The sequence below is a fragment of the Saccopteryx leptura genome, chromosome 3 (genome assembly GCF_036850995.1).
Source record: "Saccopteryx leptura isolate mSacLep1 chromosome 3, mSacLep1_pri_phased_curated, whole genome shotgun sequence".
NCBI lineage: Eukaryota > Metazoa > Chordata > Mammalia > Chiroptera > Emballonuridae > Saccopteryx > Saccopteryx leptura.
The window spans coordinates 112562881-112585741 of record NC_089505.1 but is presented as its reverse complement, the minus strand read 5'-3'; the positions used below and the strand labels follow the sequence as shown (position 1 = coordinate 112585741).

At 45.0% G+C, this 22861-nt stretch overlaps 2 protein-coding genes across 5 annotated transcripts in view; both read left to right on the top strand.

Moving 5' to 3' along the window:
- The window catches only part of INPP5B (inositol polyphosphate-5-phosphatase B), a 59889-nt gene extending 42127 nt beyond the window's left edge, over nt 1-17762 (top strand). For all 3 annotated transcript variants that reach the window (XM_066375927.1, XM_066375926.1, XM_066375928.1), the window contains 12 exons: nt 24-211; nt 2540-2651; nt 5941-6050; nt 6861-6996; nt 9983-10093; nt 10977-11139; nt 11965-12200; nt 13611-13724; nt 14926-15019; nt 15346-15473; nt 16534-16645; nt 16898-17762. In XM_066375927.1, coding sequence (XP_066232024.1) covers nt 24-211; nt 2540-2651; nt 5941-6050; nt 6861-6996; nt 9983-10093; nt 10977-11139; nt 11965-12200; nt 13611-13724; nt 14926-15019; nt 15346-15473; nt 16534-16645; nt 16898-17013 — 1620 coding nt within the window. In that variant the 3' untranslated portion in view covers nt 17014-17762. The remainder of the gene's footprint in view (nt 1-23; nt 212-2539; nt 2652-5940; nt 6051-6860; nt 6997-9982; nt 10094-10976; nt 11140-11964; nt 12201-13610; nt 13725-14925; nt 15020-15345; nt 15474-16533; nt 16646-16897) is intronic.
- A 1071-nt stretch (nt 17763-18833) lies between these two features.
- The window catches only part of MTF1 (metal regulatory transcription factor 1), a 46416-nt gene continuing 42388 nt past the window's right edge, over nt 18834-22861 (top strand). For both annotated transcript variants that reach the window (XM_066375897.1, XM_066375896.1), the window contains exons 1-2: nt 18834-18914; nt 20510-20968. In XM_066375897.1, coding sequence (XP_066231994.1) covers nt 20561-20968 — 408 coding nt within the window. In that variant the 5' untranslated portion in view covers nt 18834-18914; nt 20510-20560. The remainder of the gene's footprint in view (nt 18915-20509; nt 20969-22861) is intronic.

Here is a 22861-nt window from a genome sequence, read left to right as displayed (position 1 = left end):
TTTCTTTGGGCCCCTTTTCACAGGGCAACAAAGGAGGAGTGGCGATCAGGTTCCAGTTCCACAATACCAGTGTCTGCGTCGTGAATTCTCACCTGGCAGCCCACACGGAAGAGTATGAGCGGAGGAACCAGGACTATAAAGACATTTGTTCTCGCATGCAGTTCTGTCAGGTTGACCCAGGCCTTCCCCCGCTCACCATCAGCAAGCATGAGTGAGTCTGGGCTTCCACCCCAAACAGGTCACCATGCCCGATGTGCAGGGCATGGGCTGTTCTGATAGGGAGGTAGGCTTCTCACTGCGGAGTGGGAACTCCAGCCAACTCTTGGTTACACGTGGATCACGTCCCGTGGAAATGTTTAGTTTCCTTTTTACCATCTGGCAGACCTCTCAAATTGGTCTCAAATCATTTGGAAAACATAGAAGATTTATGTTAATATGGGTCTGCCTTGATACAACATCGCCAAAGAGTGACCCTCTCATTTCCAGGTTTTAGAGGTATGATTTAGGACTTGATATATCTGTTTTTTCTGGAAGCAAATGCAATTGAGAATGAGTGCATTTGTCTGCCTTCACTTCACCTTTTATTATTATTATTATTATTATTGAGTGAGAAGCGGGGAGGCAAAGAAACAGACTCGCGCATGTGCCCTGACCAGGATCCACCCGGCATGCCCACTAGGGGACGATGTTCTGCCCATCTGGGGCTGTTGCTCTGTTGCTCAGCAACTGAGCTATTTTAGCGCCTAAGGTAAGGCCATGGTGCCATCCTCAGTGCCTAGGGCCAACTTGTTTGAGTGAGTCATGGCTGCAGGAAGTGGGGAGAGAGAGAGAGAAGGGGGAAAGGTGGAGAAGCAGATGGTTGCTTCTCCTGTGTGTCCTGACCAGGAATTGAACCTGGGACTTCCACATGCCAGGCCAGTGCTCTACCACTGAGCCAACTGGCCAGGGCTCACTTTGCCTTTTATACCTCAACTTTATAGTTACAGCTGCTTGGAGCATCTTGTGCTAATAATTTTTGTCTATTCTCTTTATTTCATTTATCTCTAACGCTCCCTATATGTCTGAATTCAAGGCATATTAGAAATTTCAGACTTGAAAGTAACACTTGAAGCTTATACTGCTCCTTTTATAAAGAGGAAGAAGCCACTGCGGCCGTGGTGTCTGCCAGGGAGTATACAGTCAAGCGTCTCTTTGGGCCCGCTGCCATGGTGGAACTGTCTTGAGCTCACTGGTGCCCTAGCAGCTGATAGGATGGCTTTCCTTCTCCAGGGAACCTAGCAAGGAGTGTGTCTTCCGTTCTGCTAGACCTGCAGCGTCTTAGTTTATGAGGTTGCAACCTGCATGTCAGTTTGTCTGCTTTTATTTTTGGGGTGTGTATACTGCTGTGCAGCTTCTCTAATGGCTTGGTTGTTGGCTTCTGATAGAGCAGTATTGGACTTTATGGGACGTACGGTGTCATCTAGGAGCATTCAGTTATCTCTTTCCCCAAAGCATCAAGTGCAGTAAAACACCTGTCGTGCTCTGCAAAAAGAGCCAAATGATGCTGTGGTGGTGGTTAAACCCGGACTGCACTGTACAGGTTGAGCTTTATTTCAGAGGAACTCAGCTCTAGAAATGAAAAGGCTGAGAGTGCTTTGTGGACTGCATTGTGCATGGAGGCAGAGGCGACATCATCTAGATCGTGGCACCATCTAGCTTGGGGTGCCTGGGTGATTGACATGACTCCCAATACTTGATCTTTTTGCCTGTTCCCAGGAATGAAGTAAATTATTGTATTGCTTTTAGAGCCTACTAGACTATCTTTCCAACCATACAAGAATAAAATAGTCAAGGAGAATTCAAGGTGCTTTATAATGAACTTAGACCAAGATAATTAAAAAAAAATTTTTAATTGATTTTAGCAAGAGAGGAAAGGAGGGAGACAGACAAGAATATCAATCTGTTCCTGCATTTGCCTTGACCAGGAATCAAACCGGCAACCTCTGTGCTTCAGGAGGATGCTATAACCCAGTGGTCCCCAACCTTTTTTGGGCCACGGACCGGTTTAATGTCAGAAAATATTTTCACAGACCGGCCTTTAGGGTGGGACGGATAAATGTATCACGTGACCGAGACAAGGGTCAAGAGTGAGTCTTAGACAGATGTAACAGAGGGAATCTGGTCATTTAAAAAAAATAAAACATCGTTCAGACTTAAATATAAATAAAACAGAAATAATGTAAGTTATTTATTCTTTCTCTGCGGATCGGTACCAAATGGCCCATGGACCGGTACCAGTCCGCTGCCCGGGGGGTTGGGGACCACTGCTCTAACCAACTGAGCTATCTAGCCAAGGCTAGAGCAAGATATTTGAGTAAGCAGCATGTTAGACATGGCATTAAATGGGATGACAAGGCAGAAAGATTTCCTGAATAGCTGAGTTACTTCCCCACCCAGCTCTCAAGAAGCTGAGCCTCAGGGGCCTTCTGTGAGAAGCCCACCGGATAAGACAGGTAAAGTCCCTACTAAACTCTGTGACCTTTGTGCTCTGTCCTCACAGTGTGATCTTGTGGTTGGGAGACCTCAACTACAGGATAGAAGAGCTGGATGTGGAAAAAGTGAAAAAGCTCATTGAAGAAAAGGACTTTGAAACCCTGTATGGATATGACCAGGTACAGATGGCCACCTGTGCCCTCAGGCAGCTGTCCCCACATTGTGAGGGCACAGGGAAGTCTGGCTTCCCAACTCTCAACCTCTTCTTCCTCAGTGTGGGAGGTTTCCCCAAGGAGCTGATGTCCAGTCATATATTTCTTTCACTTGCATTTTCCTATTCCATGGCTGTCTCCCCATTGGCTCGTCGCTTGAGGTGCCTAGCCTCCCTTGGGAGCAGGAACATCTCTCTCTCTCTCTCTCTCTCTCTCTCTCTCTCTCTCTCTCTCTCTCTCTCTCTCTCTTCCTCCCTCCCTCCCTCTCCCTAGTATGTGTTTATTCATTCATTCAAGTTGAGACTGAAAGGTACCAGACTTTTTGTAAATAAGATACTTGGTATATTTAAAATGCGGCCGATTGGCTCAGTGGTAGAGCGTCGGCCGGGTGTGCGTAAGTCCTGGGTTCGATTCCCGGCCAGGGCACACAGGAGAGGCGCCCATCTGCTTCTCCACCCCTCCCCCTCTCCTTCCTCTCTGTCTCTCTCTTCCCCTCCTGCAGCCGGGGCTCCACTGGAGCAAAAGATGGCCCGGGCGCTGGGGATGGCTCCTTGGCCTCTGCCCCAGGCGCTAGAGTGGCTCTGGTCGTGACAGAGCAATGCCCCGGATGGGCAGAGCATTGCCCCCTGGTGGGCAGAGCGTCACCCCCTGGTGGGCATGCCAGGTGGATCCCGGTCGAGTGCATGTGGGAGTCTGTCTGACTGCCTCCCCGTTTCCAGCTTCAGAAAAATACAAAAAAAAAAAAATATTTATTAATTTTTTTGAATGTACCTTCTGTTCCCCTATCCTTCTCCTCCCCAGACTTGTCCAGTGTGAATGACAACTCTTTTTCTGCTTGGCTTTCCTTACTTCCAGTGGGAATTGATCTGTCACCTGCTCTCCCCCACCATTGTTTGGGTTAGCATTTCTATCTCAGAACACAAGCCGTTTACCAGGACATGAGAAATTGGTTTCTCTCTGACTTTCTTCTGGCTAGTCTTCAATAGAATTGGAAACTGTTCCAGTGGTCAGAATTGTTCAGAATGTTATGTTTTTTTTTCTTTCTTTTTTTTTTTTTTTTTTGTATTTTTCTGAAGCTGGAAACGGGGAGAGACAGTCAGACTCCCGTATGCGCCCCACCGGGATCCACCCGGCACGCCCACCAGGGGCAACGCTCTGCCCACCAGGGGGTGATGCTCTGCCCCTCTGGGGCATCGCTCTGCCGCGACCAGAGCCACTCTAGCGCCTGGGGCAGAGGCCAAGGAGCCATCTCCAGCGCCCGGGCCATCTTTGCTCCAATGGAACCTTGGCTGTGGGAGGGGAAGAGAGAGACAGAAAGGAAGGAGGGGGAGGGGGGTGAAAAAGCAAATGGGCGCTCTACCGCTGAGCCAACCGGCCAGGGCCAATGTTTTTTTTCTTTTTAGTCTATGCCCCTTTTTAATAATCTTAGTATTCATTAATCTAAAGCTTTCTGTTACTGTTTCCCCCAGTGCAGATCAACTGCAGGGAAAAAAAACCAACTTTCAACTTTATGTTTTTCTTTATGTAATAATCTCTTTACTAACCCGTCTTTTTCTCTCTGTTTTCCTCGGTAAATTACTTTTATTCTCTTTAATCCCCATTTCAGCATTAACCCAGTCTATTCTATTCTATACTTGTCTGTTTCTTGCCCCCGTATTCTGGTCTGAGGTATTCTGGTTTCCTGAGAGCTTAATACTTGTCTCCTTTTGCTCTCCTTTCTGGTCCTTCCTCAAGTAACAGTACCTATTTTGTGTGTTGTTGGCTTAGATGCTTTTAAGGTCTATAAATACCCATTCAAGTAACATCAGCTTACCTTAATATCTAAATTTATATTATTTCCTGTTGCTTTTTATTTAATAGTTTATATTAAGAATTCACATTTTGGGGAATTTGGCCAATTGGCTACATAGATAGAGCCGACAGTGCTTCACTGGTCCGCTTAGTGCCCAGCTGGATGCTGGGGGCGGGATGGGGGAGAGGCAGCAAGGCCTGTGCTTTTAATCTCTTGCTGAGAGTATGATCTGGAAGGAGCTCCTAGAATTAGTGCACTAGGATGGATGCTAGCTTTTTTTGTTGTTGTTGTTGGCAGAGACAGAGAGAGAGGGACAGATAGGGACAGACAGACAGAAAGGGAAAGAGATGAGAAACATCAATTCTTCCTTGTGGCTCCTTAGTTGATTGCTTTCTCATATGTGCCTTAACCGTAGGGCTCCAGCAGACCGAGTAACCCCTTGCTTAAGCCAGCAACCTTGAGTCCAAGCTGGTGAGCCTTGCTTAAACCAGATGAGCCCATGCTTAAGCTGGCGACCTCGGGGTCTCAAACCTGGGTCCTCCGCGTCCCAATCTGACGCTCTATCCACTGCGCCACCACCTGGTCAGGCATGGATGCTAGCTATTATTGTAATGTGTCAGGCACTGTTCTAAGCTGAAAGTTCATTTTTCCAACAATCCTGTGATGTAGATTCTATTATAAATCCAAAATTTATAGATGGGGAAACCAAGGCACACAGCTTCCTTCAGTTCATCTAAGTAATTGGACAAGTTTCTTTTATTTATTTTTTAAAATTATTTTTATTTATTTATTTTAGATTTTATTTATTCATTTTAAAGAGAGGAGACAGAGAGAGAAGGGAGGGAGGAGCAAAAAGCATCAACTCCCATATGTGCCTTGACCAGGGAAGCCCGGGGTTTCAAACTGGCGACCTCAGTGTTCCAGGTCGATGCTTTTATCCACTGCGCCACCGCAGGTCAGGCTGGACAAGTTTCTTTTAAAAGTGGTTTTTAATTTATATTGAATTCATAATTGGTTTGGTGTATTTCTATATGTCTCCACATACATGGGAGTTCCCCTTTGCTTTTTGGGCTGTACCTTCCTAAGTCTTTTTCCATGCGGTCTTCTCCCTGTGTAATTGGAACAATGGCGCTAACACAGATGAAGTGTTTGCTGTCTAGCGGGGAAAACCTCTGTTGGTACCTAATCCCCTTAGGGACTCTCCGTAAGACGGTACTCAGGCCCTTGGATGCAGTAACTCTTATTAAAAAGCCTGACAAGTGGTACAACAGGCAAAGGAAAGTTTAGCTTGCTCCTCTTCCCAGAAGTTGGTTAACTCAAGATCTTACAGGATAGCTTCCTCAGGAGTCTTTCCCTTTGGGTTTCGGTTTGGGTTCAGATTTCAAAATGACTTCCTTTCGGCTGCTAATTGAAGGTTTGATCTTTTTATTGTGAGATTTATTTTTCTTCCATCCTTCTGTACAGCTAAAAACTCAGGTGGCTGCAAAGGCTGTGTTTGAAGGCTTCACAGAAGGCGAGCTCACGTTCCAGCCTACGTATAAGTACGATACTGGCTCCAACGAGTGGGATACCAGGTAGGTCAGAGGTCGCCTCAGGAGGTCGAGTAAATGGAAACTCAGAAATTTAGGGAGGCCCTTGCCCTCGAAGGCCTAAAGAAGATAGGTTTCCTGTGACTTCTACCCCATGTTTTGTATTGTGGTTAAACACTTGGCCTCAGTTTCGGCTCATTGAACAGCCTGCTTTCCTCCATGTTTTCTTTTTGACTGCCTTAGGCTTTGTTCTTGAACAATTCTTGTGACTGATTTCAGCTATGGTTAAGATGATGAGATGATTCCAACTAACTTAGCTTGTGCTTGGTCATTGCATAGTAGTTCATATATTTTATTAGTGCCTGTGGTATGCCATGCCCTGTTTGATACATTTTTATTTATATTCTCAGTTAATCTTCTCAACAACCTGTTGAAATAAGTGTGGTTTATTATTCCCATTTTATAGATCAGTGAACTGAAGTATAAGAAAATTAAAGAGCCTCCCAAGCAGGCAGGTGCAGAGCCAGGACTTGAACCCAGGCAGTAGAAATTCACAGCCTGTTTAAAGCACCAGCTTTTAAGAAACATAAAGTACTTACTGTCAGATTTCCTGCTGCCTCTCACCTCATCCCCATAGGAGGCTAAAGAGCAGGGAATCATTCTGAACAGTGTTTTGGGTGATCCACAGGATGTATGTTACCTCCTGGTGAGCCGGGATGGCTCCTGCCCTCTCTAGTCACTGGGCCTCGTGGACTGGAAGGCTCTGCCTCGTCATGCCTAGCCGAGCCAGGGGCGACCCAGGCAGGGGGCGCTGCTGTACCCCTGAGGGCTCCCAGTGTGGACTTTGCATTTCAGTGAGAAGTGTCGCGCTCCTGCCTGGTGTGACCGGATCCTCTGGAAAGGGAAGAACATTACTCAGCTGAGCTACCAGAGCCACATGGCCCTGAAGACCAGTGACCACAAGCCTGTCAGCTCAGTGTTTGACATCGGGGTAGGTGGGCAGCTGGTGTCTGTTGTCATCATTCCATAGGGAATAATAGATTTTCAACCAAGACCACCTTTGTCTTTCTGTCTCCTCTTCTTCCCTTGAGTGTGATAAAGTTCCTTTAAAAATTGTTTTAGACCTGTGGTGGCGCAGTGGATAGAGCATCGACCTGGAATGCTGAGGTCGCCGGTTCAAAACCCTGGGCTTGCCTGGTCAAGGCACATATGAGAAGCAACTATACTAGTTGGTGCTTCTTGGTCCTCCTTCACCCCTTTCTCTCTCCTTTCTCTAAAATGAATGAATAAAAATTGTTTTAATTTCAGTTTCACTCATGACTGCTTTGACATACTACTACTATATATTTCTACATGCATGGAAGTTCCTCTTTACTTTTTTGGACTGTATCTTTCCAGACCTTTTTTCATGCATTTACAAATATGTGTGGGTATTCTGTACATAACATAATAGAGGATGTTTTTAGAGCGTGCTTTACCTTTTTTGTAAAAGAGATTATATTATACATATTGTTCTGAGAATATCTTTTTGCCCCACTGACTCTGTCTTAGGAGATCTGTACCTGACATTAAAGGCAGAGCTCCTTTATTATTTTTTATTATTATTATTATTTTTTTTACAGAGACAGAGAGTGAATCAGAGAGAAGGATAGACAGGGACAGACAGACAGGAACGGAGAGAGATGAGAAGCATCAATCATTAGTTTTTCATTGCGCGTTGCAACACCTTAGTTGTTCACTGATAGCTTTCTCATATGTGCCTTGACCACAGGCCTTCAGCAGACCTAGTAATCCCTTGCTGGAGCCAGCGACCTTGGGTTCAAGCTGGTGGGCTTTTGCTCAAACCAGATGAGCCCGCACTCAAGTTGGCAACCTCGAGGTCTCGAACCTGGGTCCTCTGCATCCCAGTCCGATGCTCTATCCACTGCGCCACCGCCTGGTCAGGCCTTTATTATTATTTTTAAGATTTTATTTATTGATTTTACAGAAGGAGAGGGTAAATGAAAAATTGTTGCTTCACTATAGCTGTTCATTGGTTGCACATTGTATTATCTTGACCAGGCAAGCCCAGGGTTTTGAACTGGCGACCTCAGTGTTCCAGGTCAGCACTCTATCCACTGTGCCACCACAGGCTAGGCTCCTTTATTATTTTTAAAGGCTGCACAATATTCCACAGCATGGATGAACCATAGTGTATATGTTGATGATCATTAAAGTTGTTTCCAAAGTTTTGCTATTATATATAGTTCTGTGGTGACCATCCTTCACATATATTTGTGTGCCAGTGTCTTTCTGTAGAGATTGGTAGAGGGGGAAATTAGTGGTTTAATGAAAAATGTATTAAAAATTTATTAGATTTAAAATTTATTTATTTTAAATTTATTAGATTTGCCTGACCAGGCAGTGGTGCAGTGGCTAGAACATTGGCTTGGGATGCTGAGGTCCCAGGTTTGAAACCCCAAGGTCGGCCCTGGCTAGTTGGCTCAGTGGTAGAGTGTCGGCCTGGCGTGCAGGAGTCCCGGTCCGATTCCCGGCCAGGACACACAGGAGAAGCGCCCATCTGCTTCTCCACCCCTCCCCCTCTCCTTCCTCTCTGTCTCTCTCTTCCCCTCCCGCAGCCGAGGCTCCATTGGAGCAAAGATGGCCCGGGCGCTGAGGATGGCTCTGTGGCCTCTGCCTCAGGTGCTAGAGTGGCTCTGGATGCAACAGAGCGACGCCCCAGATGGGCAGAGCATCACCCCCTGGTGGGCGTGCTGGGTGGATCCCCATCGGGTGCATGCGGGAGTCTGTCTGACTGCCTCCCTGTTTCCAGCTTCGGAAAAATGAAAAAAACAAACAAAAAAAAAACAAAACAAAACCCCAAGGTCATAAGCTTGAGCACAGGCTCACCAGCCTGAGCATGGGGTCACTGGCTTGAGCGTGGGATTATTGACATGACCCCATGGTCACTGGCTTAATCCCAAAGGTTGCTGGCTTAAAGCCCAAGGTCACTGGCTTGAGCAAGGAGTCACTGAAGCCTCCCCCCTGCCAGTCAAGGTACATATGAGAAAGCTATCAGTAGAACAATTAAGGTGCCTCAACTATGAGTTGATGATTCTCATCTCTCTCCCTTCTTTTCTATCCCGGTCTGTCCATCTCTCTCTGACTTAAAAAAAAAAAAATTATTAGATTTTGCTGAGTTACCCTCCCAGCAGTTTTACCGTTTTACACTTCTGCCAACCATGTTTGAGCTCCTTTTCCCACACCCTGGCTGATACTGGGTTTTGTTACTCTTTTAAATTTCTACCAACACAGTGAGCCAAAAGAAAATGATATTTCATTATTTTATATTACATGTCTCTGATTACTAGTGAAGTTGAACCCTCTTTTCATTTATTTCCCATTTGTCTCTCTTCTTCAATGACTCCTGTGTTTGTTTATATTATCAATTCCCAGGGGTGCAGGTAGAGGCACATCCGGATCAGTGAGGGTATGGGTGGTTTGAAAAAAGCCTAATGAATGTTCTGATTTAAGTTGTATTATGGGAAAGTGACAAAAATTGTATTTATAATCCGAAATACAGAAGGGAAAACCTGACACAGTCTCGGCTGATGGAGCACAGGTTAGAAAAGCTCCAGTGATGCTGCTTTAAATCCGAGCTCTAGCGAAGTTCTTGCTGCTGGCCTTTCGCAGCAGCCAGCGGAGCGGGGCGGGAGCTGAGCGGCTCTGCCTGCTCCCGGGACCTGCAGAACTGCCGGCCCGCTGCCCCACACCTGCTTCCTGCCAATCAGGGAGCCGCAGTTCACTTCACCACAAGCTTTGCCTCTCAAGTCCCTTCTGTGTCTGTTGTTAATTGTTTTTTTTGTTAATTAATTAAATCTATTTCGTCTCTACTTTCTGTATTGTGGTCCATTTCCCGATGGCGGAAATGTCCTCTCTACTGAAAAAGAGGAAACGGGCAGAAGCCATGGCACTCAGTCTCAGGTGTTTCCTTCCAGGTGAGGGTTGTAAATGAGGAGCTTTACCGGAGGACCCTGGAGGAGATTATTCGCTCCCTGGATAAGATGGAAAACGCCAACATTCCTTCTGTGTCTCTCTCCAAGCGAGAGGTAGGAAGGACACGTTAAGAATATTGCTGTCAGGCTTTTCTGTGCATAGAGCTGAAACCTCAGCCACGAGGGTACCCATCAGACCACTGGACTCTAGTCTTCCTTGATAGGCTGCTTCTGGATAGAGGGAGGCTGAAGATGCTAGCCGAGAAAAGAGGGGTTGTTGGTTTATGTTCATCTCCTGATCTTCTAAGCCTTTAACCTTTTGTGGCTTGTATATTTCACCCACACATGGGTCATCTGTGAAATAAATAATGGCATAAGGTGATTCAACATGGGTTTTGATTTTAGCATAGCAGGTGTGTATTCTTGGCATTGGGTTTATCTTCCTGCTGATGCTTTGCTTTGAGATTAAACTGAGCCTGGATTTCTTGAGTATGTATGAGTTGATGGTAGGGAGACAGTATAGAAAGGCAGTGGGCACTGAGAGAAGTCAGGTTAGGGCTAAAACTGTTCCATGAGAGAGCCACTGCATAGATCATTCGGAATTGACGGTACCAAGTAGTCAATCATGGGGATTTATGCTGAGGATATTTTTAGTATCTTACATGTCTAGCTACTTGGAAAGATAAGCTCGGTCTTCATGTTTGGGGTGGAATTTGTGAAGGGTGTTTTGGAAATGGTCTTTGGATACAGCAGATGCAAACTTTGATACCTTCAGGAAATTTATGTATAAAACAACATGAGTTCTTTGAGTTTTTTGGTTGGCACAACTGGTCTTTAGTGATAGCCATCGCTTCCCAGGTAAATACTTACAATAGAAACCTGGTTTGAAAGAAGTGGTCCCTCATTTCCTTTCCAGAAAGAGCAAGGCTTGCTTAGCTGTGCGCATGGATAGACAGGTTGCTGAGAAGGTCTGACGGGTGTCCGGGTGTGTTCCCAGTTCTCTTTTCAGAATGTGAAGTACATGCAGTTGCGAGTGGAGTCCTTTACAATTCACAATGGACAAGTACCCTGCCAGTTTGAGTTCATCAACAAGCCTGATGAAGAGTCTTACTGTAGGCCGTGGCTGAGTGCCAACCCCAGCAGGGGGTTCCTCCTGCCAGGTAAGCCTCTGTTCCTGGGTTCTTGGTTACAGTGGGGGGGAACACTCTACACTATCTTTGGTCATTTTCCTGAAATAAGTATTTTGTTTCCATGTGTTTTGTTCCCTGCTTGAAACATTTTTAAAGTCCTATGGATGAATCATCTGTAAATAAAATATAAAATAGTGAGGAACCTGAGCTCAGCTTCAGAAGCATTCTCAGTCATATATTGTTCCATATTTTCATAGCAGAAAAACCTAAGATTGTTGTGAAGCAGGTGTTGCTTCTAAAAGAACCATTTTCACTGTCTGCCTCACTGTAATCAACTCCCCAGTATCTGCTCTTGTGGAGAAAGATTGTGGGGGAAATTATATTTGGCTCCAGAACTTACCGTCCACATCTTGCCCCTAACTTCTCCCTGCCCGCTAGCTTGTGCTGTGTGGCAGAGGGATTAAACCTGCTTTGTGAGCAACTCACAGGCTGATAGTTTCATTATATTTTCTACTGGATGAGCTAGCTTCATCTGACCTTGCTCAGGGCGAGCTCTTTGACCCATGCCTTCTTAGTCTATTAATAACTTCTAGTTTGATCTGTGTTGCTTAGAACTTGAATTTTATAGCAGTTGATAATTCACATGCCTTTGTTGTTTTCACATTTCCACTTGGACTATAAACACTGTTCATGTGTCTCCTGAATGTTGAACATATAAATACATATTGTTTGGCTCTTACTTCCTCTTATTTTCTTTCCATAACCCTTTAGGCCTGACTCATCCCCCTCTATCTTCTTTACTCCTTTTCTCTTGGCCTCCCACCAGCCAACATTACTTTTAAAATTTTTCTTCAGATTCTGCCATTGAGATCGAATTGGAGCTATTTGTAAATAAGACCATGGCTACAAAGCTCAACTCAGGTGAAGACAAAATTGAGGACATTCTCGTTTTGCACTTGGACAGGGGAAAGGATTACTTTTTGTCTGTATCTGGCAACTACCTGCCTAGCTGTTTCGGATCGCCCATTCATACATTGTGCTACATGAGGGAGCCGATCTTGGACCTGCCACTTGAAACTGTCAGAAAGCTGGTGAGTTACATGCCACAAGGAAACGTCTGGTACTGTGTCACAGCCAAGCCAAACAAGCTATTACCATACCTACCTTCCCAGGGACCTGAGAATTCTTCAGCCTCCCTAGAGTTGGCTTACTGTATCAGTTACATATTGCTATGTAAGCAAACCACCCTGAAATTTTAATGGTTGAAAGCAACAAGTTATTGCTTCTTCTGACCCTGAGTTTCCTGTGTGACTTTTCTGCTGATCTTGCTTAGGGTCATTTGTGAAGTTGCAGTCAGATGGTAGCAAGATGTGAAGCCAGCCTAGATTCTAGGGGCGGGAAGAGACTCCACCACTTGATGGGAAGACCTATAAAAATATCCTGGCCTTGTTTTTCAGTGTTTCATACATAGCTCATTAGAAAATGTCAGCCATGAATATGACAGTAATGAAGGTTAACTACTGGCCTATGATCTTATTTTATTTTTATTTTTTTTAATTAATTTATTTTTACAGGGAGAGAGAGTCAGAGAAAGGGATAAATAGGGACAGACAGATAGGAATGGAGAGAGATGAGAAGCATCAATCATCAGTTTCTCGTTGCAACACTTTAGTTGTTCATTGATTGCTTTCTCATATGTGCCTTGACTGGGGGGCTTCAGCAGACCGAGTAACCTCTTGCTCGAGCCAGCGACCCTGAACACAAGCTGGCGAGCTTTTTGCTCAAGTCAGATGAGCCCGCGCTCAAGCTGGAGACCTCGGGGTCTCGAACCTGGGTCCTTCCGCATCCCAGTCTGATGCTCCATCCACTGTGCCACTGCCTGGTCAGGCTATTTTTTGTTTGTTTGTTTTAATTATCACTTATTAGTATATTATCCCAAACTAAATTTTCTGAGATCTCAGAGGCCTCTATGGAGACAGTTCTAATACAAGGGAACTAGTTTGGAACAAATTTATGCTAATACATCTGCTCCCCCCACCCATGCATTTTTTTAGTTAGATGCTCCTGAACACCATCCCCTCCACTGTATAGGTGAAAACAGAGGCTCTTTGGTGAGCGTGCCTTGCCACAGATCACATGGCAAGTTAGCCACTGACCTGAACCTTGCACTCAGGTTGTTGGACTCCCAAGTCTGTGCTCTTTTTCCATTGGACCGCACTGACCTTCTAATTCTGACCTGTGAAATGCTATAGGCAGGACTTTTTTCTGAGAAATTGATACATACTTCACCTAATTCATTGACGCTTCTTGCTATAATCCACTCCCAGTTCTCAAAAATCACCTTTGTACCTTGTGCCACCTGATTTCATTTTTGACTGTGGAACGTCTGCTTAGGGGCATTGATTGAAGTGCTTCCCTTCCTCCGTGCCATGTGTTCTCCTGAAGCCAGGCTGCCCCGAGTTCTATCGGTGGGGCTTCTTATGGGTTTTATTTCTTTTTAGACTCTGATGCCCCTCCAGATTGAAGATGATGGCAGCCAGTTGGAGAACCCCATGGAAATCCCCAAGGAGCTCTGGATGATGGTTGATTACCTGTACCGAAATGCTCTCCAGCAGGTGGGTGGTGGTTACGCAGCCAGACCCGACTGAGGCCAGGCTGCCATGAGAAAGAACATCAGCCCCAGCAACTGTTGGCCTAAGAAGCTTTTGCTCCAGACAACCTGTGGAAAGGTGTTCTTACTTCAGGGAGTGAATGTAGGATCAATAGGTTCAATCCCTGTGGGATGGTGACATCACATACAGCACTTGATTACCCCCAAGGGAAATAGCCGTACACAGGTTGGCCTGCCCAGCACAACATGTTTCCCTTCCCCAGCCTCTGGGGTCATCCAGGTAGGAAACCCTCTGGAGACTTCTCAGGCTCTCAGCCTACTACTATCCTTTTGAGGAACTCATACCAGCTTCTGGGACTAGGAGGGAATAACTTGTTGACAAGCCAGACAGAGGCAGGAGACCAGACGGAATTCCTAGGCCATGAGTTGGAGCCTGATTTCTAGAGTGACTTGGTCAGGCTTCATGAGGTCAGATTGTCCACTTTCAATGATTCATTTCTATTGGTCCCTGGGAGACCTTATATTTTCTTATGATATTCTCTCTTTTCACTTTTTCCCTTTATATTTATTGTTACAATGTAATAAGTATTTTACAGCATTGTCTCATTTAGTTCTCAGAAAAGTTAAATAACTTGGTCAAGGTCCCAAAGCTGATAAATGGGCAGGATTGGGATTTGAACCCAGGGAGTATGGCTATAAAGTCACATTCTTAAGTACCATGCTCTTCTACCTTCTCTACAGAGTGCTTTTCAAGTGTAACTTTTGAGCAATACATATGATATGGTTATTATTAACACAGTGGATGGTATTAAGTCATTTTATAAAACAAGTGACTATAACATCCCCCGGGACTACTGGAAATACCTTTATTGCCATAGTCTTGTTTTAATAAAGCCCTGAGCTGACTTTTAGCTTTCTTCATCTTCTCAGTGATATCATTTCTTCAGATTTTTCTAGTTATGTATAGTGTGTCCTCCCCATATTTTCATAATAGAAGTCGTATTGATCTAGTGGGAGCCTGCCTGGCAAGGCCTGTGAGATGAATTAGCTACTCCAGCCTAAGTCAGATTGTCTACAGGGTGACCCAAAGGCCTCACTGCATTGCTTCTTTCTGTTCTTTGCTGGCAATTACATTTCTAGGTCAAGAAATTATTGCTGATTTTTCTGAGAATATAAGTACTTTGTGACTTTCTTCCCTTTTGCAGGAAGATCTGTTTCAACAGCCAGGCCTGAGGTCGGAATTTGAGCAAATCAGGGACTATTTGGATACTGGAATGAGTGATACCCTCGATACCCTCTGTATCCTTTGTGTGTGTGTGTGTGTGTTGTGTGTGCGCACGCACATGCGTGTAAGGGAGGTGATAAGAATACCATTATAACGCTCAAAATCAGATATTGCATCAATTATCACATTTTTCTTGTTTGAAGTTTGAGTAGAGAAGACTTTACAACTTTAAGCAACCAATGTACAGAGTAGGAACTCAGGAGGGCCCAACTTAGCTGAAAGACAGCTTGGCCCCTTCAAGATATCAGGCAGACAGCACTCTGGCATGTGCCCCCCACCCCCCAGCCTTTTCCTCACCATGGGCAGCAATATCAGCTGTTCCTTAACAATAGGCCAAAAGCCGCTAGCAATCATTCCGTCGCTGAAGCCTTACTGCTTTTCCTGGAGAGCCTGCCAGAGCCCGTGGTCTGTTACAGCGCCTACCATAACTGCTTGGAGTGTTCTGGCAACTACACAGCCAGCAAACAGGTGAGGGGAAGCGTTGAGCATCAGTGTACATATGTTGTAGCCCCAGGCTTCATGGGACCTGAAGGAACGATGGTCATACCCTGTCACATACAGTGTCATAGAAACTCAGCTCTTATCTCTTTCCTTCTCAAACTTGTTTTTCTTCTTATGACCCTTTGTTCTTTTAATGGCATCACTGCTTAATTGCAGTGACTCAACCCAGAAACCTGAGTCATTTCTAACTCCTCCACTTCTCACCTCCCACAAACCTAGTCCCCTTGATCTAGTACGCATCTTTTTCTTCCCTTCACGTTCCGCTTTTCTTGGTTCGTAGCCCTGCATTCGGGCTCTCTCCCTCTCTGCTGATGTATTTTGTATACTGCCATTAGATTGTGTTTTGAAGCTCTCATCATATTACTGTTGGTCAAAAACTATACTTGCCTTCCCATTGCAAATTAATGATTTTCTTAAATAGTCAAGACTTTCTACGATCTACTCTAGCTGCTCACATATCAAACAGGTCATAGCAGAATAAACTAGAAAACCTGTTAATAATACAGGTCCTTGAGCCTCACCCCACATCCACTGAATCAAAATCTCTTTGGGAAGATACTGTGTATAAGCTTCCTAACTGATTCTGATATGCAGATAGCTGGGTACTCACTGAATTCTCTCCTGATCCTGTCCAAGCTTAGCACCTGTTTAGTTATTCTCCTGTCAACAGTGACTTCTCACAATGTGTTCTGACTCCTTTTCTCACTGTTTTCTGCTTGACTTTTTTTTTTACTTTCTTTTGCCTTGAATACCCTAGTCCTTACCTCTGCAAAGTCCAATTTTGTCTTTTATTCAAGACCCAACTGAAATGTCTTCTATTCCCTTAAGTCTTTAGAGAGCACAGAGTTAGAAATCTGACCCCTAAATTTATGTAGCACTCCGTCTGTGCTTCTCTTGGCACTTGTGATCCAGGTTTTCTGTGCAAAATCTTACCCATGTTCTTGGATCTGCTACCCAATTCTTGAATATAGCACACTTGGCAGATAATTGAATGAATGAAGACAAATCTCAATTCTTCCTCCTTTAGGTCATATCTACTCTCCCCACCTTCCACAAAAATGTCTTCCACTACTTGATGGCATTTTTGCAAGAATTACTGAAAAATTCAGGAAAAAATCATTTGGATGAGAACATTTTAGGTAAGCAGCCAAGTGTTTGTGGAAAGCATCTCTGCAGACTAAGAGACTCATTATGAGAAATGTGGTTGAGAAAGGTCCTAAGTCCACTGTAATAAAACTAAAATCTCAAGCTCTGGGAAGAATTTACATTCAAATAGTAGTTTTTAAAGCAGAAAATTTGCTTCTGGGCACCCGTCCCCAGTCCCTAATAACACAAAGACTAAGTAGTATGTTCTTTTGCTGAATAATTTGTTTTCTGTGTTTTTAATGCAGCTAGCATATTTGGCAGCTTACTGCTTCGAAACCCAGCTGGTCACCAAAAGCTTGAAATGGCAGAGAAGAAGAAGGCTCAAGAATTTATTCACCAGTTCCTCTGCAACTCACCCTGAGCCTCTTTGTCTCTTCTCCTTTTTTTACCTGAGGCTGCCAATTACTAGTCCCACCTGTTTCAGCTCAAGAATGGCCTTTAGAGGATTTGAAGCCAACTTGGAAGCAAGAGTAGTAACTGCCTGTTTCCTGAGGCCAGGCCATTCCCCCCCCCCCCCACACACACACCGCCATGGCTATTACACTGAGTGCTGCTGTGAGTTGTGGGGCCATGAGGAGAAATCCACCACAATTAAACTGACATTCCATGTTCAGCTTTAGTTAATTTAACACAGATAGATCTCTATTTTTTATAATTTAAAAAATGTTTAACTGTACTTCTTGTGCTCATTCAGCCTGCCTCCAGGGCATAGTCAGCACCCACCCCCCCCCAGCCTGGGCTGAGCTTCCCATGATCAGATATTTGAACATACTTTGGAACTGAAGGGAGAATGAATTGGACAGCAAGAATGCAAGTGGCAGCTGCTGGACAAACAGGCCACAGCCACCCCAGATGCTTCTAGCACGTTGTGTGAGGACATGTGTATTTGCATATGCAAACCCTATCCCTTCTCCTACACAGATATGGCACAACTCTGGGGTTGGCCAGTCAGCCTCTGAGGTCAATACAGTGGCTTGAAAATGAAAATACAGAAGAAATTGGTATTCTGGTTAAAGAAGTGGGATTTTATGGGCCAGCAAACCCTCCAAACTGTAAATGATGCATCCTCTCGTGTAATATATTTTAATGATAAATGTATTTTTAACAGTGGTTGTATGTTTATATCTCAAGGGGCAGCTCTCTGCAGCTGGATCTTTGCAGCTTAAGCATCAGGGCAGCAGGTCAGGGACCAGATATTTGCCTGGCATCTGGTGGTTACAGTCACTATTCACATTTTTCAAGCAAGAAGTGGTACTGGCATGGCCTGAACCCTTTGACCCATGATCTAATTATTCTCTGGGGGTTGTTGCACTTTGAGTATCACATAGAAGGAGCTTAGGGGAAAAGCAGGAGGTGGCCACTGGCAGGTTCTAACAGCTAGATCTTCTAGGGATTTATTGTAGAAAAGACAGGAGCATAATGAAGGCACAAAGTCACTTGGGCCCTGGAAGACCATTACTTGGAAGTGTAAAGTGGGATTTAGATACTGGCCAGTAGGATGACAGTGTGAACGGTTAAAGAAAGGGAATGACCAGCAGGTGGCGTTGACTGGCCCGGCGCGAGTCCGGTTGGGAGCCGAAAATCTTCTGCAGGAAAAAAGTTGTGACAGCTGGGCGGGCGTGTGAGGGAATTGCGCTTATGAGCTTACGCGAGGGGGAAGAGGCAGTGGCGTGCCCTGGCTGGGCTTGCAATGCTCCCTAGTTCTGCCATTTGGGTTCAATCTTTCTCAGACCCTACTACCTCCATTAACTTTGATGGGTAATGAGGGGAAGTTGGGGCCACATAAAGAGAAATGGCGGGAGTGTCACAGTTCTTCATGCTCCCCCTGTGGGTCCCTGCGGAATTCGGATGCCTAACTAGACCTTTCCGTTGCGGTTATGGCGAAGGCGTCCAGCTGAAGCGGAACTGAAGCTACTTTGGATTAGTGAAGGGGTTCGATCCCCTCCCCAGGCGTCTAGTGCCGCAGAAGTGATGCCGGCTCCCGCCGGGCTACGAACGCGGCGTGCGCTTCCCGGAGCGGGTCGAACTCACTGCCGGGCTACGTCTCCCGCTGCCCCGCCTCTCTCGCTCGCCAATTGGAGCCTCGAGCTCAGTCCCCACACCCCGTAAACCAACCAGAGCGCCAAGGAGAGGAGGAACCGGTATCTCCTCTTTCCTCCGGAAAGCGGAAGCGGAAGTGACGTTCAGGGAAGGTGGGGGCAATCATGGTGCCGCTGGGGAGGGGAGAAGCTGCCGCTGCCGCCGTTGCCGGGAGCCACCGAGGTAAAAGGCGAAACTAGACGCGGCCTGGGCTGGGGACTTTCCTGGGGGTGTGGGACTTAGGCTCCCTCCTGAAGCATTTTCCAGTAGAGACCCCAGTCCGGTCACCATAGGGACCCCACCCCTCCTCCGTTTCCATGGGGATGGGTATCCAGCCCCCTCTCCGGTTTCCATGGAGACCCGGACCCTGCCCCTCTTCGTCAGGTTTGGAGCCCCCCCAGGCTGTCTTCAGATTTTTCCGTGTAGCCGAGGCTGGGAGCTATCCCAGACAGGTTTCCTTCTCAGCCTCCTCTCAGGAGTGCTCTGTTTGCACTCCTCGTTTGCCCACCTCGAACCTCCTGGTCTTGTTTGTTTCGGACAGTTGGTCTCCGCGTTGCCACCTCTGTTGCCTGGGCAGCCCTGTAGGGCCCCCGTGCTCTTCTCTCTCCTCGCAGATGCAGCGAAATGTGCATCTACAGGGTTGCATAAGCCAAAGCAAGGGGTCGGGCGGGTTCTTCCCGGATCTGATCCCTTGGCCTGTCTCTGGTAACTATCTTCCTCTCTAGCCGCCCCACTACTTAAAAGGTTCACTTTCTGATCCAGGGCAGAAGAGAAAGATAAAGTGCAAATCCAGACTGAAAACAAAAAGTGATGTGCTTATTTTTTAATTCTCTGTTCTGCCTGCCAAACCCACTTTTGTAGAACCTCTGTTTGCAGGTAAATCAAGAATCACTGTTTCAAAACAGGAAAGCTTCAAATTTGGTATTTTTCCCGAGCGAGCATATCTTCCCAAGAGAGTATATTTGCAGATCTTTCATTCATTTAGCTGACATCTCCTGAACTCCTAGTGTTAGTGTACCGTGCTAGGGGCAGTAGACACAAAAATAAGACTCATTATTCCCTCACTGCAGAGCGCACATTATAAAAGCATGAATTCTGTTGAATACCAGATTGTTTTAGGAGATAAACGGATGAAATGATTCTCATTAGATATGCCTGATTAGGGATGAGCCCTTCTACCCAGAAGCTGAAACATCTGTTCTAGGAAGGAGGGAACAAACTCACACTTGTTTCCTCTACTGTTGCTTTAATGTGCATTATCTCTTTTACTCCACATAACAACTTTGAGAGAACAGGAGTTACCAGGCCCACCTTACACATAAGAAAAATGAGACACAGATAAGTTCCCCAAGTAGAAAATGGTAAAGATGGGATTTGTAGGTAGGTGACCCTGCTTCCAAAATTCTGTTCTTACACCATAGACTGCATGGCCTCCTGGTCTGATTGAGGGCTATATTTGAGTAGGGTTTCCTTACTTTTATAGCAACTCAGACTTGAAGCAGTTTGTCGCTTTATCCCTTTTAGGTATTTTGACCAACCTTCAAATTGTTTGGCAGTAAGTAAGGCACATTTGGAAGGCCTTGTGAACTGCTACTTATTACTTCGTGTTTTAAAAAAAAGGCATTTTCAAATGACTTAATGGTTTCAAAGTAAAACTTAAAAAATTATTCCCAGGGAAGATGAGTTTTCATGTATAAGAGGTAAAAAGAGCCCCTTGGTTGCTGAGAAGGTCCTGAGGTCCTGGCTATGGCTCTAACTCTGGCTCTGTTCTGTTGCAGATAGGCCTTTACCTTTCCATTTCTCACAATTGGGTTGAGCACAATTAAACCATGGGGGAACACAGTCCAGACAACAACATCATCTACTTTGAGGCGGAGGAAGATGAGCTGACCCCCGATGACAAGATGCTCAGGTTTGTGGATAAAAACGGACTGGTGCCTTCCTCATCTGGAACTGTTTATGATAGGACAACTGTTCTTATTGAGCAGGACCCTGGCACTTTGGAGGATGAAGATGACGATGGACAGTGCGGAGAACACTTGCCTTTTCTAGTAGGGGGTGAAGAGGGCTTTCATCTAATAGATCATGAAGCAATGTCCCAGGGTTATGTGCAACACATTATCTCACCAGATCAGATTCATTTAACAATAAACCCTGGTTCCACACCCATGCCAAGAAATATCGAAGGTGCAACCCTCACTCTGCAGTCGGAATGTCCAGAAACGAAACGTAAAGAAGTAAGTAAAGCAGTGGGTGAGGGCTCAGTTTGGCTTTGGGGAAAGTGCTTACACAACTCTTGTCCGTTTTAGCTTGGGACGTAAAGAAGTCCCTGGAATTAGGACCTACAGTGGCTTGGCTTGTCAATAATGCGTACGCTTCACATTTTATTATGACTGCTTTCTGGAATGTTTGGTTCGTAAGGGTACAGTGAAATTTGGGGAAACTATCATTTTTCAAATTTTCCTTCCCAAACCATAAGTAAAATAGAAATTTCACTGAGATAAATCTGTATTTCTGATGCTGAAATGACTAGATTTGGCTTACCTCTGGGTCGTATATAAATAATTTGTTTTGGAGATTAGTATCTGCTGGAATATGCTTTTTTAGTGAATGTTTTAGTGACTGTTTAATGAGTAATAAAGGCTAGCTTTCTTTTATAAGAAATTCAAGCAAGAGACGCTAAATGAGAGCAGGTTATCTAAAATAAGTATTCATAAGGTAATGCGTGTCACAATGCTTTGAAAACTATAAAACATACTAGTGGTGATTATTAGCAGAATAAAAGCCGTGGTTTAAAGGTAATGACATACATTATCCAGGAACCAATTGAAGGTCAGTTAGAGAAAAATATTTTACTGGTAGTTGCAATGCCAGTGACTAAATGTAAAATGTTACCAAATAGACATATGGTAAATTGTTTGACAAAATAATTTTCCCCTTTCTTGTAATTAAGGTCTTAAAACAGGGGAATTTTATTGTTTATGGCATGTGGCTTCTCTTTTGCTAGCCTTAGGATCTCAGAGCTGGAAGGAGCCCTAGAGAGACCATCTTATCCTACCTCCCTACCCCTTGCAGGAATGAATCTCTAGCATCTCTGACATCAGTTCACCTGGCTTCTGCCTAAACACTTCCAGAATGACAAGAGCACAGTGTTTCGCAGCTCAGCCTAATAGATTTGTTGGCCAGCTCTGATTGTTAGAAAGCTTCTACTTGTACAGAGCCAAATCTGCCTTCCTGAAGTTGCTGCCCGCTCTTTCTAGTTCTGCCTTCCTGAACAACAGCAAGTTAAACCTTCCTTTCAAGGGACAACCCATCAAATATTTAAAGATCATGAATTTCTCTTCATTTTCTCCTGTACAGGCTACACACCTCCATTTATTTAAATATCTCTCTTAGGACATTTTTATCCTGTTTCTCATCAGCCTTGTCACCTTTGATTGTATGAATTCTGGTGTTCCAAATTTCTCTTAAAATTCATAATTGAGCACAATCTCACAAGTGTAAATCCGCTAGTACTGAATACTGTGTAATACTTATCTCTTAATCTGGACACTGTACTACAATTACTATATAGCCTCTATTTTATTAGTAACGACATCAGACTCTCAGCTTATACTTGGAAACCTCTAGAATAATAGTTAATTGGGGCAATTCTGTCGCCAGGAGACATTTGGCAATGTCTGGAGACATTTTTGGTTGTCACATGGGGCAAGTTCTACTAGAATATAGTTGGTAGAGGCCAAAGACCCTGTTAAACATCCTATAATGCATAGAACAGCCCCCTACAACAGAAAATTATGTTGCCCAAAATATCAATTGGCTATGTTCCAATAAAGCTTAATATACAAAATGGACAGTGGGCTGGATTTGGCCCCCTAGTGTGCCTATCTCTGGATTAAAACATAGGGCCTGACCAGGCGGTGGCACAGTGGATAGAGCACCAGACTGGAATGCGAAAGACCCAGGTTCGAGACCCCGAGTCGCCAGCTTGAGCACGGGCTCATCTGGTTTGAGCAAGAAAAGCTCACCAGCTTGAGCCCAAGGTTGCTGGCTCAAGCAAGGGGTTACTCAGTCTGCTGAAGACTCGCGGTCAAGGCACATATGAGAAAGCAATCAATGAACAACTAAGG